This window comes from Phyllostomus hastatus, unplaced genomic scaffold (genome assembly GCF_019186645.2).
Source record: "Phyllostomus hastatus isolate PE091 unplaced genomic scaffold, TTU_PhHast_1.1 phas_scaffold_78, whole genome shotgun sequence".
NCBI lineage: Eukaryota > Metazoa > Chordata > Mammalia > Chiroptera > Phyllostomidae > Phyllostomus > Phyllostomus hastatus.
This window is the reverse complement of record NW_025334041.1, coordinates 70,500,698-70,517,712: the sequence shown is the minus strand read 5'-3', so window position 1 is coordinate 70,517,712 and position 17,015 is coordinate 70,500,698. Positions and strand designations below refer to the sequence as shown.

Genomic DNA, 17,015 nt, shown 5'->3' with positions numbered 1-17,015 from the left:
GAAAAAATAATAAAGGAAAACTTCCCCAATCTGGCGAACGAATAGACTTCCGGGAAGTCCAGGAAGCCCAGAGAGTCCCAAAGAAGTTGGACCCAAGGAAGCACACAGCAAGGCACATCATAATTACATTACCCAAGATTAAAGATGAGAAAATCCTAAAAGCAGCAAGAGAAAAGGAGACAGTTAACTACAAAGGAGTTCCCATTAGATTATCAGCTGATTTCTCAAAAGAAATCTTACAGGAAAGAAGGGGCTGGAAAGAAATATTTGAAATCATGAAAAGCAAGGACCTACATCCAAGATTACTCTACCAGCAAAGCTATCATTTAGAATGGAAAGGCAGATAAAGTGCTTCCCAGATAAGGTCAAGTTAAAGGAGTTCATCATCACCAAGCCATTATTATATGAAACATTAAAGGGACTTATCTAAGAAAAAGAAGATAAAAAATATGCACAATTAAATGATAACAAATTCACAACTATCAATAAATGAACCTAAAAGAAAAGAAAAACAACAATAACAAAAACTAAGCAAACAACCAGAACAGGAACAGAACCAGAGAAATGGGCATCACACAGAGGGAGTTCAGTGGGGAAGGGGAAGGAAGGAATAGGGGGGAAAAGGTTCAGGGAAGAAGCAGAATAATTAGTAGGCATAAAATAGATGGGGAGAGAGAAAAATGGTACAGGAAACAGAGGACTCAAAGAACTTATATGTACAACCCATGGACATGAACTAAGTAAGGGAATGCTGGAGGGGGGATAAAGTGGGGGAATTGGGAAAACTGTAATAGCATAATCAATCAAAAATACTTAAAAACTTACAGATTGAACAAAAATAATCACAATGTCATGTGGATTTATAACGCATGTAAAACTAAAATGGATAACAGCAATTGTACAAATATCAGGAGGAGCACATGGAAGCATATACTGTTTGAAGGCTCCTGCACGACACGTGACGAGGTGTAACGTTGCTGAAGGTAAACAGTGATAAGTTAAACAGGTATGCTATCAACCCTAAAGCAACCACAAGAAAAACAGGAAGCAAGAGTCACAGCTAATAAGCAAACAAAGGAGATAAAATAGAGTAAAAATATTCCATTAACCCCAAAGAAGGAAGAAAAAGGGAACGATAGATAAAACAAATAAAAATGTGATAGATTTCAACCTAACTTTTAAACATAAAGTTTAAAGATGTAAATGAAATTTGCTATGAGCAAGACAATATGAATAATCACATTACGTTTTAATGGATTAAATACCCCAACTTAAAGGCAGAGATTGTGAATGGATTCAAAAGCAAGACTCAAGTACATGTTTCCTAAATGAAACCCATTTTAAATATGAAGATAGAATTAAGTTAAAAATAAGGATGAAACAAAGATATACCATGGAATGAGAAGCTAAAATGGCTATTATAATATCAGACAAAGTAGACTTCACAGAGGATATTACCAAGGATAAAGAAAATAATTTCATAATGATAAAGCAATTTATTAGGAGAACATAGCAATTTTAACATTTATGCAAAAAATAACAGAGCTTCAAGACATTTAAAACAAAACCTGCTAGAGAACTGCAAATAGATATAGATAAAACCACAGTTATAACCACAGATTTCAATGCTTCTTTCTAAGTAATTGATAGAAGTAGGAAGAAAATCAATAAAGATACAATTTGAAAAACATGATCAATCAACTTCAACAAGATGACATTTATAGAGTACGCCATCTAATACAAGCAGAATACACATTTCTCTACACGTGCACAGCAAACATTTATCAAGACAGACCATATTACGGACCATAAAATGAGTTTCAATGAATTATGTTCTCCAGACCCAACAAAATAAAATTAGAAATCAAAATGCAGATCTCCAGAAAACCCCCTAAATATTTGAAAACTAAGATACACACCTGAATAACTAATGGGCAAAGAAGAAATCAGAAAGTATTTTGAACTTACTGAAAATGGAACTCAGCGTATAAAAATTGTTCTCAAAGGTTTTCCTTTCTCATTTGAGAAAAGGAGACAACTTACTATTTAGGCACTAGCGTTCCATTTCTGCGAGCACTAAGCCCTAACAGTCTCTGATCTGGAAGTGTCACACAGTCTACGGAGACCAGCTCACTGACCGTGCAGGGCTGGAGTTAAGGGCACAGAAGAGGTGCTGCGTGCTCTAGAACTCTCACTGGGAAGAATGAAGACTGTGTGGCTCGAATGTAACAGAATTACAATATTTACTCCACTATTCATAGACAAGGAAAAAAATCTCGGAACTCAAAAACAGCACACAGAAAATTTTTTAAAGTGTAAAGATGTAAATGAAATTTGCTATGAGCAAGAAAATACAGAGATAACATCACCTACTGTGTAGGGCTGCTATGAGGATCTAATGAGACAATGCACACAGTGTCTGGTGAATGTTAGCCAACTTCAAATTCATTCGTTTTCTTGAGTTTGATGCTATGAGTAATAACATTTTTTGTTGTTATATTTTAATTGAAATAATATATGCTATAAAGAATGTGCTGCTATTAATATCTTCTTATACCAAAACATAATACCTATATGTAGTGTTTAAGTTTCTTTCTTATTTTCACTGGCCACCACAATAAAAATTTCCTCTGGAAACAAAGACCAAAGAAAGCAGTTTAAACTCTAAATCAGGCCACTGGGAGGGACTTGTTTAATCCCATGCCATTAGAAGCAATATACTGAATGCCAGGAATTACCTCCTTCGGTCGTGCTGGCCAGGATCCAAGGGCTCCACGCAGACCAGCCAATCTCATTCCTGCAGGACACGCCAATGCTGTAATTAGCCAGAGCTCGCAGCTGCTTGATTTGATACAGAGGTGGAGAAGCAGAGGTGTTAAAAATCATGATGGAGCCATTACTCAGAGGATCAACTTCCTTGACCTAAGTGAAGAGTGAAGAGGTGGACCCGGCATTAGTAAGGTAGTGGGAATGTCAGACGTGGGGCTCTCAGGCATCCCGAGCATGTGGCCCTTCCTGTCACAGAAAGGAAGTACTTGCTTCCTTCCAGGCCACGCACCAATGTCCCCACCAGCATTACTGACTGTTACTCATGCTGCCGGAGCAACAATGGAGGACCCGAGGAAGGACCTAAAATAAGTGTTCTCAGTGTGGCAGACAACAAAGTAAATAATTATCATTATATTAGGATTATTATAATACATGTTATGAAATAGCCCTTCCTTTCTCAGAACCACCTCAAGTCTTGGTTTCTTACAGCTGTTTCACAGAACACGCACAAAGTCAACAGACATGTGGTGACACGGCCTCCAAGGTGCTATTCAGACCTTTAAAGGGAACCTTTTCCGAACCTACTTTAGAAGATGGGATACTGGATTTTGTTTTAATCTGTATTTCTTTTCATCATGTGTCCTGAGGACCCTCTGCTCTTCCTTGAGGAGAATTTTAGTGTGTTTATTATTCTTTCCCCCAGTCCACCCCAGTATAAGTTCACTCCAAAAGCAAACACAGATAAGGTAGGCTTTATGACATTTTTTGGTGTGGAGACACAGGAAAGAGCCATTTATACCTCACCCAACAAACTTTTCTCCAAATCATTTTAAAACATATCAGCTCTCTCTCTGAGTTCCTTCTCTTTGCTCTTCCTTCCATAAACCCTGCCATCTCCCCACCTCCCTCTCTAGGTGCCCTCTGTCTGCACAGGCAGGGGAGGGGATTCCCAGCAAAAATCTCTCTTGGTTTCCTGAAGCATACCTCCCGTCTGGGAATGGGGAAACTGGGGAGTGTTTTTTCACCACACATTTAAAAAATTTCTATAAAATAGAGCACTTATAAAATCAGAAAGACAAAATAGTATTGAATAAAAAAAATAACCAAAGGCAATTTGGGAAAAAAATCATAAACCCTATATTTATTCCTGATAATAATAGGCTGGCAATCGTGGGGCGTGGATATACAATGCTGTCATTTCAGGATATAGGTGCTGAAATTTAGGCCAAGGAGCCACAGATAACATTTCTGAATTCCAAATCCACTAGCGACACCTCATGGGAGGTGCTGGGGCTGAGCCTGACCTCTGACTAACAATCAGAGACCTCACTGGGTGACAAGAAGCACCAGCTGGCCCGAAGAGCTACAGTGAGCTACTAGTTCATCTTGGTGGTGGCTATTGGCAGAAACCACTTTGTTTCTTCACTTTAGAGTAAGCACTTCCTTTCCGGTGACCAACCACATAAACTAAGGTGGAGGAGACCTGTGGTTCCCAGCCACCCATTTTGGGAGCAATGTGTAGAGCATTTCCAGGCACAAGACACCCCTTGAGAGCACGTTCCTGGAAGACGACAAGGTCTATTAACAGTCCTGCTCAGTGGGTCCTGGGGGAAAAGAGGGGATGAAACAGCAAGAAGTACATGGCAGAGTTAAAAATAGACCTGGAATATGCAGCCCAAAAATGGGTGAAGAAAGGGATTGGTGTCAGGACCTAAGGAAGTGGGAGGGCGTGTCCTGCTGCGGCATGGATCTGAATCTCGGCCAGAACATTCATTTGTTACCGAGTCAGAGTTTAAAACTGTAATGGACTCGGAACTTACTACAAAACTATCCTTGGTTCCTTTAGAAATGGAATATATTATTAATCTGCAGAATATAAATTTTAACTTCTCACAACAGTCCTGACTAACCCTGTTAGCAGTGCAGGAGAAAACAAAGGGCCCAGTTATATTAGGACCAGATGGCTTCTCCTGTGATTTCTACCAGATATTTAGAAAGAAGGAAGAACAACCTTCCACAAACTCTTCCAAGAAATAGTAAAGGAGGAACACCTATTTCACAAGGCCAATATCACCCACATAGTGAAACCAGAAGCAGCCAACACAAGAAAACTACAGCCCACTATCTCTTTTTGATATAGACACAAAGAGACAGCAGCGAGGGCTGCCCAGTGCTGTGACTAAGAACCACCAAACTGTATGCTTTAAATGAGTGAATACTATGGTATGTGAAATATACCTCCAAAAAAACTGTTAAGAAGTATTCCTAGTGAGGACTTTGTAGACACACCAGAATTCCTGACACTTACCAGGACTTGGGAGGTTTACAAGTGACGCTGGGCAAGGACTAAGCAAGGCTGGGGGTGGCAGGGTGCGGGTGCAGACTACTGGGGGGACAATGCGTGTTTTCCTTCTTCAAAGCAAGGGCAGCTGTTAGACAACAGTGGGAGGCAGTGAGGGGCGGGAAACTGATCCCATTTGGTATTAAAAACATCTGGCTGTCAACCCAAAATTCTTTGGAAGTCACTTCCTTAAGGTGAGTGGGTATAAATGGCCTGTGTCAGATTAACATGTTTTTGACTAATCAGACCAGACATTTATGAAACTAAGAACAAATCCTGACCATACTGTATGATAAAGTACCAGGCAGAACACATTTACGTTTTTAGCAGATAATCAGCATGCATTCACTACCTGTCCCCACACCCAATGTCTCTCCTGACACACGGAGGTGCAAGTGGCTCTGAGTACTGATAGTGGCATAAGCATCCCAGCCTCAAACCTGGTCCTGCCCCTCCGGTCTCTGGGCCTGCAGTGCTATGTGGGTTTCAGTGAGACAGCGTCTGCAAAGCCCCTAGGCTGTTTTAGGCACTCAGGAAACAAAGAGCAGGGTTACTTTCCAAGTTTACAAAACTAACACTCAGAGCAGAGATTACATCACGGCACGGAATCATTGTAGGATGGCTAACCTCTATTTTATACCAGTTTTAGGTAGTGTTTAAAAATGGGTGAACCCTTTGCAAGGCTTGTATGGCTCAGATTTCCCGGGCAAGGGGCAAAGTGCTACATTCAGTAGCAAAGATAACCCAGCTCTTGCCTTCATGCCTGTCCTTTATGGACACCAGCCCAGGAGAAGCCAGAATGACGAGTACCTGGCTTCCTGAACTCCTGGTCACAAGCCAGTCCTACTTTAGGGGTGTGTTTTTGACCTGGCCAAAAGTGATGTTCCCTGGCCTCACAGTTCCCCCTGGTTGGGCCCTGACCACTCATAGGAGGGAGGCAGCGTCCTGGGGCAGAAGACCATAGATGGTGCACACAGGTGAATGGTGAGGTGGGAGGAGGTCAAAGACTCTCAATAGAGGTGTTGAGATGTCCTCAGCGCCCATCCACAGGAGAAAGGAAAAGTCAGGGAGACCTACAGGACACCAACAGTGACTCCTTTCTGTACTCTTGAGGTTCGTTTACCTGAATGCTGCAATTGCTGAACTCAGAGTATCCATCAAAGCCCGGGACCCAGGAGATGAGGAGGCCATGTGCGCTCTTGTTGTGAAGGCTGACTTCAGCTGGTGGGGAAGGCAGGACTGCGTGAACACAAAGACACGCGCGCAAGCACAGTTAGAAAACACAGGAGGCCAGGCGGCCAAACAGGCACATTAATACAAAGCCTCTTTCCATTTCTTAAGATTAGAAAAATTAAACACAAGTTTTAAAGAAGAGCCACCCTATGCCTGAGGGCAACTGTATTAACCTACAGACAGGCTTTCCAGTGATGGGGTGGCTCTGCCTGGGGTGGGTGGGGGGACACAGGCCCGTTTCTCTGCCCACAGACGAAGGGAGAGCTTTTAGCTGGAAAGGATGTGGAGACGTCCATCTCCTTGACTGAGCTCACACCCACGGTTCTGCAGTGTGCAGGTGCCTTGCTGGGCGCTCCGTGGAGAAGGGACACAGCCCTGCTCTTGCGGAGCTCTTGCCTGAGTTGGGGTACCTATTGAGCAGAGGATAAGAGTGTCCTGTGCAGAGAAGAGATGGGTCCCAGGAGTATGTGTGTGCGTGTGTCTGTGTGTGTGCATGTGTGTTTAGGGGGACCATAACGAGTGTGCGATGACCTCGACCACACATGGGATGTGAACACGGATTTCAATTAGAATCTAAGAAGAATCTGAAGTTTGGGGGGGTCTTACTTTTTTGTGCTAAATTTAATTTTTTTTTTAGATTTTATTTATTTATTTTTAGAGAGGGAAGGGAAGGAGAGAGAGAGAGAGCGACATCAATGTGTGGTTGCTGGGGGTCATGGCCTGCAACCCAGGCATGTACCCTGACTGGGAATCAAACCTGCGACACTTTGGATCACAGCCCAAGCTCAATCCACTGAGCTATGCCAGCCAGGCTAAATTTAATTCTTAATTAGTCACTTTTAATAAAACATGATGACTGATGTTGTGTGCCTACTATGTACCCCACTTTATGGTCTCCACCTCATCTCATTATTATTGGAACCCTATCAGAGAGGTCGTCTTACCATCTCCATCCACAGACTCAGAAACTGAGGATCACAGAAATGAAAACTTGATAAAGCTCACAGAGCAGGGGAATGCAAACTGGAATTGAACCAGGTCTGCCTGATCCCAGGGCTAGTGTCCCTCAACAGGACACGGGAGGCTGGTTGAGGGGCAGTAAGCTGACCAGTGTGAGCACCAGCAGGGACTGGGCATCTGATCACCATTTGGCCGGCCGGCCGGATGGCCCAGGGCACAGCTGGGTGCCCTCTAAACTCAGTTCCCTCTTTCACTGCTGGGGCAGTAACACCACTCTTCCAGGGGCTGTGGTGCAGGTTCAAGGAGCTGACACGCCAAGGGCTGAGGGAGGCGTGGAGGTGGGGAAGGAAGTAACAGGATGGGCGGGAGGCCTGGGCCATGCTAAGTGCACACTGGGTGGCATGTTCAGTAGTTTCAGTTTTACCAGCAGATATGCAGCCTGGTGAGTGGGGGAGGGGGAGCATTTTGTTTGACTCACTCCCCCAAAATAGGTTAGCTGTAGAACTGCCATAAAATGCCTGCTTTCCCACATCAAAATTTGGCCACAGGCACTATAGTTAATAGCAGATTAGAAGAAGGGAGTCTTCGTTGCTTTGACAGAAATTTTTAAATAAATAAAAGCTGAGAACTTAAGTTTTGGAAATAGGGTTTATTTTTTAAAAAGCTGCGATCCTGTGAGAAGCAAAAATGAAAAAAGTATTCCACTTTTTCTGGATTTTTAGGATGTTTATACTTGATGAAAATGGCTTTATATATTTATGCCCACTCATGCATTTTTGAAATCACCGACATTTCCTCTAAAAGTGGCAGTGATGGGATTCGGAATAGAGGAAGGAAGTCATACAGCTCCTCCAGCGGTGATGTGCGATGGGCTCATTTTTTCCTCCCAACGAACTTTTAGAAAATGCCCCCTCATTAAGAACAAATACCGAAACACAGAATTTGCCTGAATTTCTGTGAGAGTGGGTAAGGCAGATGATTTGAAATGGGATAAAAAGGCAGTATTTACATTTGGGTTTTCCTTTCTTTTCAGGTTTCAGCTTTAAATGCCTTTCATCCCACAGAAACAGGAGGAAGAAGCAGCTGATTGGATTGGACTGTCTCCACATAAGCCTTCCATTACCTTATGTCCCAGCTTAAAGGAAGCAAGGGGGACTGGGAGGCGAGGAGAAAAAGACTGGAGCAGGAGAGGGACCCTGCCCTGCTCGCCCCCCAGCTCTGAGCAGCAGCAGCAGCAGCTGCCCTGGGGAGGGCAGAGCCCACTCCTGGACCAAGGACTCCAGCCGCCCCCACCCCAGGGGCTCTTCAAGGAGTGACCAGAACTAGTTCAGGCTGGAAGAGGGAAAAATGAAAACGGGGGCTGAGGTGCTGAAGGTAAACATTTCAGCCTATTTTCTTCTCAGACTGAGCAGAGCTAAACTGGCCAGTGTTTACCAAACTTATGTGCCAGGCACTGGTGTGAGTGCTTTAATGATATAATCTCATTTAGCCTTGAGAACAGGTAGGTTCTGTAATTACCCCATTTTACAGAGGGGACACAAGCCAGAGAGGTCAGGTGACTTGTCCAAGTTCACAGAGGCAGTCAGTAGGGACGCCCGGGCTTTAGCTGTCCCCCCGCACCCAACTCCCAAACACGCTCAAGGGACAGGCTCTGCTTCTCACCTTTGATGTTGACCTGTATGCCCTTGGACACGGTCAGCCCCTTGTCATTGTGGGCCTCGCAGCTGAAGACTGCCGTCTCGGTCAGACCTGAAGCGGAAGGAGACCGTGAGACCACCAGCAGAAAATCCGGCCACCGCTCCACAGAACCCTGCGGGTGTCTGGGCATGCTTTCACTTCCTGGTTCATTGCCTCAAGCCATACATGCAAAATTAATTTTAAAAGTGTTCTGATGTTTTGAAAAAGAAAAAAAAAAACACCTGGGATTAAACACTGCATACCAAGGCGCAACCAGGGGCCTGAGAGGCAGTGGTCCTCCATTCAAAGCCTTTCTTTTTCTCTGAGGGGGAGACGCATCAGGCAACAAAGCACTATCATTTAGAGTTTTAAATTTCTACAAGGAGGTGTGGGAGTCGCAAACCCCAATATCAAGAAAAGTGGTCTCGGAGGCTCCCTGTGTAATCCGCTGGGCTTTAGCTGCCCAGTACAGCACGGACACTTCACAGTTTCAAAAACAGCAGGATAAAACCCACAGTTTAAAGAATTTCAGATGATCTGTTGTAATGAGTCCTTATTTAATAGTAAAAAGTCACTCAACTCATTAGGAATTATTATACAAACATGGTAACAGTGCTAAATAAAAAGAAATTTTAAATTATTTCCAAAGCATGAAGATTCTGATTCATTAATTTTAAGTAGAAAGGAAGAGAGGTGATCCAGATATAATCCCACTTTCCAGTGAAGGAACCCGGGGAAATGGCTGATTCTCGGATGGGAGCAAGGCTGAGCCCGGGGCACAACACAACACAAACAGAGCATCACAGACATGCAGGCCCACCCACGGAGCGGGTGCGACAGACACACAGGAGCAACTGAAAGCACTTCCAGCGGCCACAACTGGAACAACATGAGCAAGAACAGAGAAGTGCCATTGGATTGTAACCTAAAGTGTAAAACAAATGCCCATGAGTCTACACTGATATAAATACACGATAAGAAGGGGAGACTAGGAAAACCTCCCCAAGAATTAACATGGGTGCTCTGCCCTCAGGAGGGAGCGTAACTCACCCTACTAAAGCGTGGGCCATGCACAGTGACTTCCTTCCAAAGAGGACAGTGTGGAAAGGAAAACAAAAGAAAAACTTTAGCCTGGAGAAACTGAAAAACACTGACTCACCCAGATGATCGAGGTCAATGCCAACGATGATAAGTCACGCTGACAGAGTGTCTCCTGGATACCCTGTGATGCCAGTGGCACTCCCCCTCTGCAGTCTTCCTCCTCAAACAGATTACCCAAGTCTACTCACAAGGAAAACCACGGGCAGGTCCAACTGTGGGCCAGTCTACGAACCTGTCCTTCCTCCTAAAAACTGTCAAGGTCACTCTGACAGCTGTCAGACAGGAGAGGGGTTGAAAAATGCAATGGGAGTAAGTAAAAAACACAAAACTTCAGAGACACAGACAATAGTATGGTGATTGCCAGAGGGAAGGGGGATGGGGGTGGGTAGAAAGGGGGTGTGAGGGGGTAAATGGTGATGGAAAGTGACTTCTCACTTGCAGTGATGAACACACAATACAATACACACATGATGTATTATAGAACTGTACATGTGAAACCAGTGTCATCCTAATCAATTCAATTAAAAAATACATTTAAAAAAACTGTCAAGGTCACTGAAAACAAAAACAGTTGGCGACACTGTCACAGCCAAGAGGAGCCCAAGCAGACCTGGCAACTAAACCCTGAATGAAATCCTGGAATAGCGAAAGGACTTAGGTAAAAACAAAGGAAATGTGAATGAGGTATGGACTTCAGTTAATAACACCGCACCAGTATTGGCTCATCAATTGTAACAAATGTGCCATATTAAGGTACAACAGGAGGGGATGGTGGGGGAGAGAATTCTCTGTCCCATTTCCACAAGTTTTCTGTAACTCTAAAAACTATTTTAGAAATTAAAAAGGTTACATTTTAAAAACACAGCCATATATACCCTCTGAAAACTTCTGTCTCTGGCAGAAAGGACAATCATGAAGTGGAAGAAGACAGCCAGACAGAATTCCTGAAAATACACCACCATTTGCTTCTTGCCTGAAAAGCTTGTTTTGTTTTCTTTTATGGATCTACTTGCATAGGCAATGTTCCCTCTGATATTTTTAAAATTCAAAGCTTGACAGGAATGAAGTAGTTAAATATTTAAAAAACCAAAAGGAACATGCTGCCAGGCATGAACCAAGAAAGGCCAGTGGCCAGAGGGCGGGAGTGGATCTAGGAAGAAATGCAAATCCAATCCCTTCTGTGCTGGTGCTTTTCCAGAGAGAGTTTGTCCCGAGTCTAACGCAGCCCCTGCGGCGGGGAATGGACCTCTGGGCCTCTGTCCTACTATCCTGTGGTGACCATTCACTTGCTAAAATAATATTATATCAGAAGCAGACATTTCAGGTATTTTAACTTAGAGAGTTAAAATGCATGCCTCCAGCCTAACGGAGGAGTATTTTCATTGGAGGAGTATTTCTGTCTGGCTGGAGGAAAACCCTATGGACTGCTAAGCTAGATCCTGCAGACAGCTGCAGGTGCCCAGAAGCTACAGCTCCAGGTAGCATCCAGGCTCTTTTCCCAGTTGGTCAACTCCTCTCAAGTCAGGGATGAGGCCACTAACAGCCTCTGTGGTAGTTTAGAAAATATTTACTGCACTTCGGAGACGTATTTCTTTCAAATACGCGAAGGCCTTGCCTCTGGGGTCTTTGTAGCTGCTGCTTGATTTCTGCCCAAAGAATTTTAAAAAATATGTGTAGCCTCTCACACATTTTCAAGTTTGCATGTTAAACTGTTCCTAATTTAAACAGCTGCTAAGAATGTAATTTCAGGTACCCTGAATACATCCTGACATTCTCTGGTAAAGCTCCTCTGAAGGGTCCGTGCACAGGAAGGCATGTGCTTTTCCAGAGGCTGTGTGCTGTGCGATGCCGTTAGGTCTATTAGCTTTTGAAAGAGCTTGTGTATCCTTGTGTTAGAGAAGTTTTCAGTTTTGATTTCTGATTCAGTACGTATCAACCGAGAGAATTCACATAACCCAAACTCACATAACCTGGGTTCTCAATAATTTTTAAACTTTAATTTCACAGGTATCTTGAGACCAAAGCGTCTGAGAACTGAGGCCCCACAGTGACTTGAGATAAGTCTGAGCGGGTCTCTTTTCTTTTGTGAAGTGAGGGAGCAATGATATGGATGCAGGAAATCAGAGGGACAGAAGAGGTGGCACAGCACCTGGACTTAGGCACTTTGTTGAGCTTGGATTTTAGGAAAGATGACACCCTGGGTGAGGATGAAGACACAGACCCCTCTAAGCCACCTTGGGGCCCCTGTGACACTTTGCTTCTCATGCTGAAGTATCACTTTCCACTTTCCAGTTGTAAGCTCCCAACCAACATGTGCATGTTGCAAGGCGCCATGAACTTGCAACACTTGACTTATATTTAGAAAAATCAGCTTTGGCTCAATCAGAAGACACAGGGAGTAGCTTTTTTTTGGGTGCTTGAGCTGACATTTGCAGGCTAAAGCCAGTCACCAGAATTCAATGACTGTTGCAAGTTCCCAGGTTCTCTTGGGAAACACTTGAGAACAAAGCACCAGTCACATTCTGGCCGTGAGGGAAAAGCTGGCCCTTCCGTAAACCAGGGGGACGAGTGGGTTTCACTGAGATGCAACCTAGCGTCCTTCAGGCCTTCAGGGTTTATCGATGCAGGAAGTAGAAGTGTTTATCATGGGACATGACTCCAGGTTAAACGGGAAGTCCATTTTCCTCTTTGTGTTTCTTGTCAGAGTGAACACAAAGTCAGGAAAACCATCTGTAGCAAACTCCCTGCCCCCCACCCCCTTTCAGAACCACCCAGACAGAGCCAACCACTGATGACAGCAGTTCCCAACAGATGCTCCGTACGTAGGTGCTGGCAGAGAGAGTGGAAGCTGGTCCAAACCAGTGAACTTTCTCCAAAACTAGATGGGCACTGGGGCCAAGTACAGTCTTCTTTGCTTACTGTATGTTACACTTCTTTTGGCACAAGCAGCCCAACGAGAGAGACTCACTCAGCCTGGGGTGGACACAGCAACGGGTGTGCCCAGGAGAGACAGCTCCCTCTCACTGTCCGGCCTTCCCTCTGGGGGAACACAAACCACCAGACTGGAATAGACCTGCAAGTTCTATACCCAAACTCTGTGGCTTTCCACGGAAAAAATGATCCAGCCCTCAGTCTCTGCCCTACCACCCACTCCACCCCCTGCCACCATGCCCCCCACAGTGCCCCAGCCCCCTGCACATCCTCTGCCCAGGCTGTCCCTGATTCCATTAAATTGCACCCAACCCCAAGATGGCTCAGGCCCCTCTTGCCTGGTTTTCTGCTGGTTTAAAAGAAAGAGAGCCTCTGACACAAAGTCTGAAAGATATTTTAAGGAACATTCAGTCACAGGATGTTCCCTTGAGGAAAGGACATTCAGAACTGCTGAGGGAGCAACTTCTAAGAGCACAGTTAGGCCAATTCCTTGAGTTCTGGTTTAAGCAATTCAGTCCTTTCATCCCCGCCGCCCCCCGCCCCCCGGGGTCTATCTTTCTACCAAAAGAAGCAAGAAACAGAAGAATATGCTGCATGACGGAAGGAACTTATGCTCACTAACTCTGAACGCACTGTTTGCCCTGAATTCATTCACTTACCTAGTTCTTACTGTGTACCAGACATTTTTCCAGGCATTGGGGGCGTGTCCACAAATAAAGCAAAAGCCTCTGCCCTTACACATCTCACATCTCATGTAGGACGTGGGCGAGAAACAATAACCTCTTCAGTAAGTGTGCCCTTAGAAGGTGATCAGTACTATGAAAAAGCAGGAGGGGCTCAGAAGGCCCGAGGTGAGTGGAGCAGTGGGCTGTGATTTTAAACACGTGGGTCAGACTGGTTTCTTGAGAAATGTCCTCTGAGGAGAGTCAGAGTGAGGGAATGGGCCAAGTTTTCACTGGAGGCGACGGCACGGTCTCGGTAGAAAAGCAGGTAGGGCAGGCCTTTGCGCTGTCCTCTAAGTAGAGTGGGAAAGCTGGAGCTTTGGGCAGAAGATGGACATGATCTAACACGTTTCACTGGGACCATGCCAGCTGCCATAAAAAGACTAGAATAATAAAGCATGTGGGTCCCTAACTCACTCCAGTTTTTTCCTGGTCTGTAAAACAGGTATTAAGAGTGACTATCACACCTTGCTATAAAGTTCAAAGTAAATCTTTATAGAAAGCACTGTGAGAATAATGAACTGATTTATGTAAGGACAAGAGTCTCAAGGGCTGGGCAGCTCTAAATGCTATCCTGTCCTTGCTAAATGTTAAAATGTAGTGCGGTATTTTGCAGACCAGCTGTAAACAGGGTAATCTTGGAGGGGGAGGAGCAAAACCCAACCTGATAAATGTAACTAAAAAGAAGAAATCAACATGTTATTGACCAAACAGTATACATAAGCAATGTTGTAAATACCTTTCAAGAATCATGTCTGGTTCTTGAACAGAACGCCCTGAGCAGCAAACCCCTTGAGTTCAGTGACATTACTATTGCTATTACTATGAATATTAATTAATAAGTATATCCAACTAACTAAAAAACTAGCTTAGGTGTGTGTGTCCTAAATGTAGATTTAAATATAAAATAGGTATGTAAAAAAACAGAAAGATCAGCATAAGTCTACCTACCACTCTTATTAGGAAGGTAGGTCACAATTGATAGTAACTACTGCATGTAAAAATTTGTAATAGAACAATTGAGTCATTCCTGAAGGCTGCTTCTGTACCAAGGACTTTTCATTCATTATTTCTCTGGAACCTCATAAATGTTCCATGAAGTAGACACAGTTATTATGCCCACTTTATACAAAGAAGTTGAGTAGCTTGCCTTGGGGCACACGACAGTGAGGGAGCATTAGTCTTGAATGTCGAAGCTGGGGAGCTTCACCTCTAGCCTAGAATAAATACATCCTACCGCTAAATACCATGCAGCAAATTCTTTTCACAGTTCTTCTCTGTTGGCGCAACTGAGTTTTGCCCTGACAAAGTGGTTCTTTAAAAAGAAAAAAAACCCTTTGTTTTGAAATAATTTTGACTCATAAGAAATTGCAGAAATAGTACAGAGTTCATGTCCACCCTTCACTCAGCTTCCCCTGCTGATAAGATCTTACACAATTATAGAACATCCACTAAAACCAGGAAAGTGACCTGGTGCAATAGCATAACTAAAATACAAATCTGAAACTGATTCAGATTTTGCCAGTTTCTGTTTTGTTTTGTTTTGTTTTGGGAAGGACGAGTGTATATTGTAGTTCTATGAAATTTTATTACAGGTTGTGCAGAGAAATAGAACTGTTCCATTACCGAAAAGAAGCTCATTTCTGCTAACCCTTTTGGGAACATCCTCCTCCAACCTAAACTCGGCCAGAGCTGGTCCATCTGCCATCACTACAACCCTGTCATTTTGAGGCTATTACATAAATGAAACCCTACAGCATGGAACCTTTGAGATTGGCTTGTTGACTCAGAATAATGTCCTTTATCTTAAAGATAGCTCTTACATCACTAGTCAAAAAAACTGGTATCAAGGACACAGTGTGTGCCCTTCCTGTTCATAAACTCGCTAGTTCAGAGCAGCATCCACAATCGAGGCTCTTCACATGCTTCCTTAGGTCAAACTCTCTCAGTCAGGGATCAGGAAGGTTTACCCGAGGGTGAATTTCAAGGCAGAACTGTGCCTCCCTGCACACACCCTGCTTTACATCAGTATGCAACCCTCTGCAGGCATCTCAGGTCAGAATGGCTTATTGACTTTAGAGAGATGGGAAGGGAAGTAGAGAGGGAGAGGAACAGCAATGCGAGAGAGAAGCATCCATAGGTTTCCTCCTGTATGTGCCTTAACCTGGACCAAACCTGCAACTTGGGTACGTGCCCTGGCAGGGAGCTGAACCTGTGACCTTTTGGTTTACCAGACTATCCTCCAAACAACTGAGCCACACCGGCCAGGGCTATGTCACTCTTCTCGATGTTACAAAGTTCAGGTGCTTGGGCATAGCCCGACCGGCTGCCTGGGTCTCACGGACAGCCCGGCACAAGCCCTGCATCAGAAGCCTGCACTCAGGGCCCTTCTTCCTTCTGCACCTACAAAATGGATGTAGAAAACCCTGTTCTATCCATTTCACAGAACTGGTTAAAGATGGAAATGAGAAAAGAGATAAGACTTGAAGTACAAAAATAATCATGCAAATACAAGTTACTTTATAGTATCACTGGGTCTCTTTGTTCCAGTGAAGGGACCTAAGACATGGGACTGTCATTCGTTTGTTTGTTCACTAGTTCATTCATTTGGTCTCACAGTTCTACCAGGCACTGTGTTGGGTGATGGGGGCTAAGCTAATTAATAATTGATATATGATAATCACAGTTATTAACAACTAAGGGGGCAGACAAGCAGATGGTTCTGCCTCCATGTGGTGGGGAGGTACAAGGGCTTATGGAAGAGGCTCTCTGGGGGCACAGACAAGCCCAGGGTGTCTAGCAAGGTGTTCAGAGAAGAATTACGCAGGGGTTCAAAGATGTTTACATAAGCAACAGAAAAAAATTAAAACCTACATGTTCATCAACAAGGGAATGGTTAAGTAAATTATGGTCCATCCACTCACCATGGCCACTTCACAAACGACAGGGCAGGTACCCGAGCGCACACTCGGAACTCGCTACTTGCCTGGCTGTCAGTGCGCACGCGTGCGAAGGCAGTTTAAGAAGTGGGAGAGGCCTGGACGCAGGGGAGCCAAAGGCTGGCGGTGGGTTCAGTCCCGTAGGGCGGTAAAAGCATACAGAAAAAAGGGAGATTTTCACTTTTTGTTTTATGTTTGTGATAGGAATGTTTTGGAGTGAATATTTGTTCACATATTATTCATGTATTAACAAGGCTGGAATTAATCTGCACAAGCATTATCATTCACACTTGAAGGAAAATCACTTATACACACACACACGTAGAAAAGAATAGGAAGAAA

At 44.1% G+C, this 17,015-nt stretch overlaps 1 protein-coding gene across 1 annotated transcript in view; it reads right to left on the bottom strand.

The window, feature by feature from the left end:
• MERTK (MER proto-oncogene, tyrosine kinase) overlaps positions 1-17,015 on the bottom strand; it is a 95,901-nt gene that overhangs the window by 38,489 nt on the left and 40,397 nt on the right. Inside the window, exons 5-7 of the mRNA XM_045828689.1 lie at positions 8,966-9,052; positions 6,234-6,349; positions 2,739-2,922 (exon numbers count right to left, since the gene is read on the bottom strand). Of these exons, the coding sequence (XP_045684645.1) occupies positions 2,739-2,922; positions 6,234-6,349; positions 8,966-9,052 (387 nt within the window). The remainder of the gene's footprint in view (positions 1-2,738; positions 2,923-6,233; positions 6,350-8,965; positions 9,053-17,015) is intronic.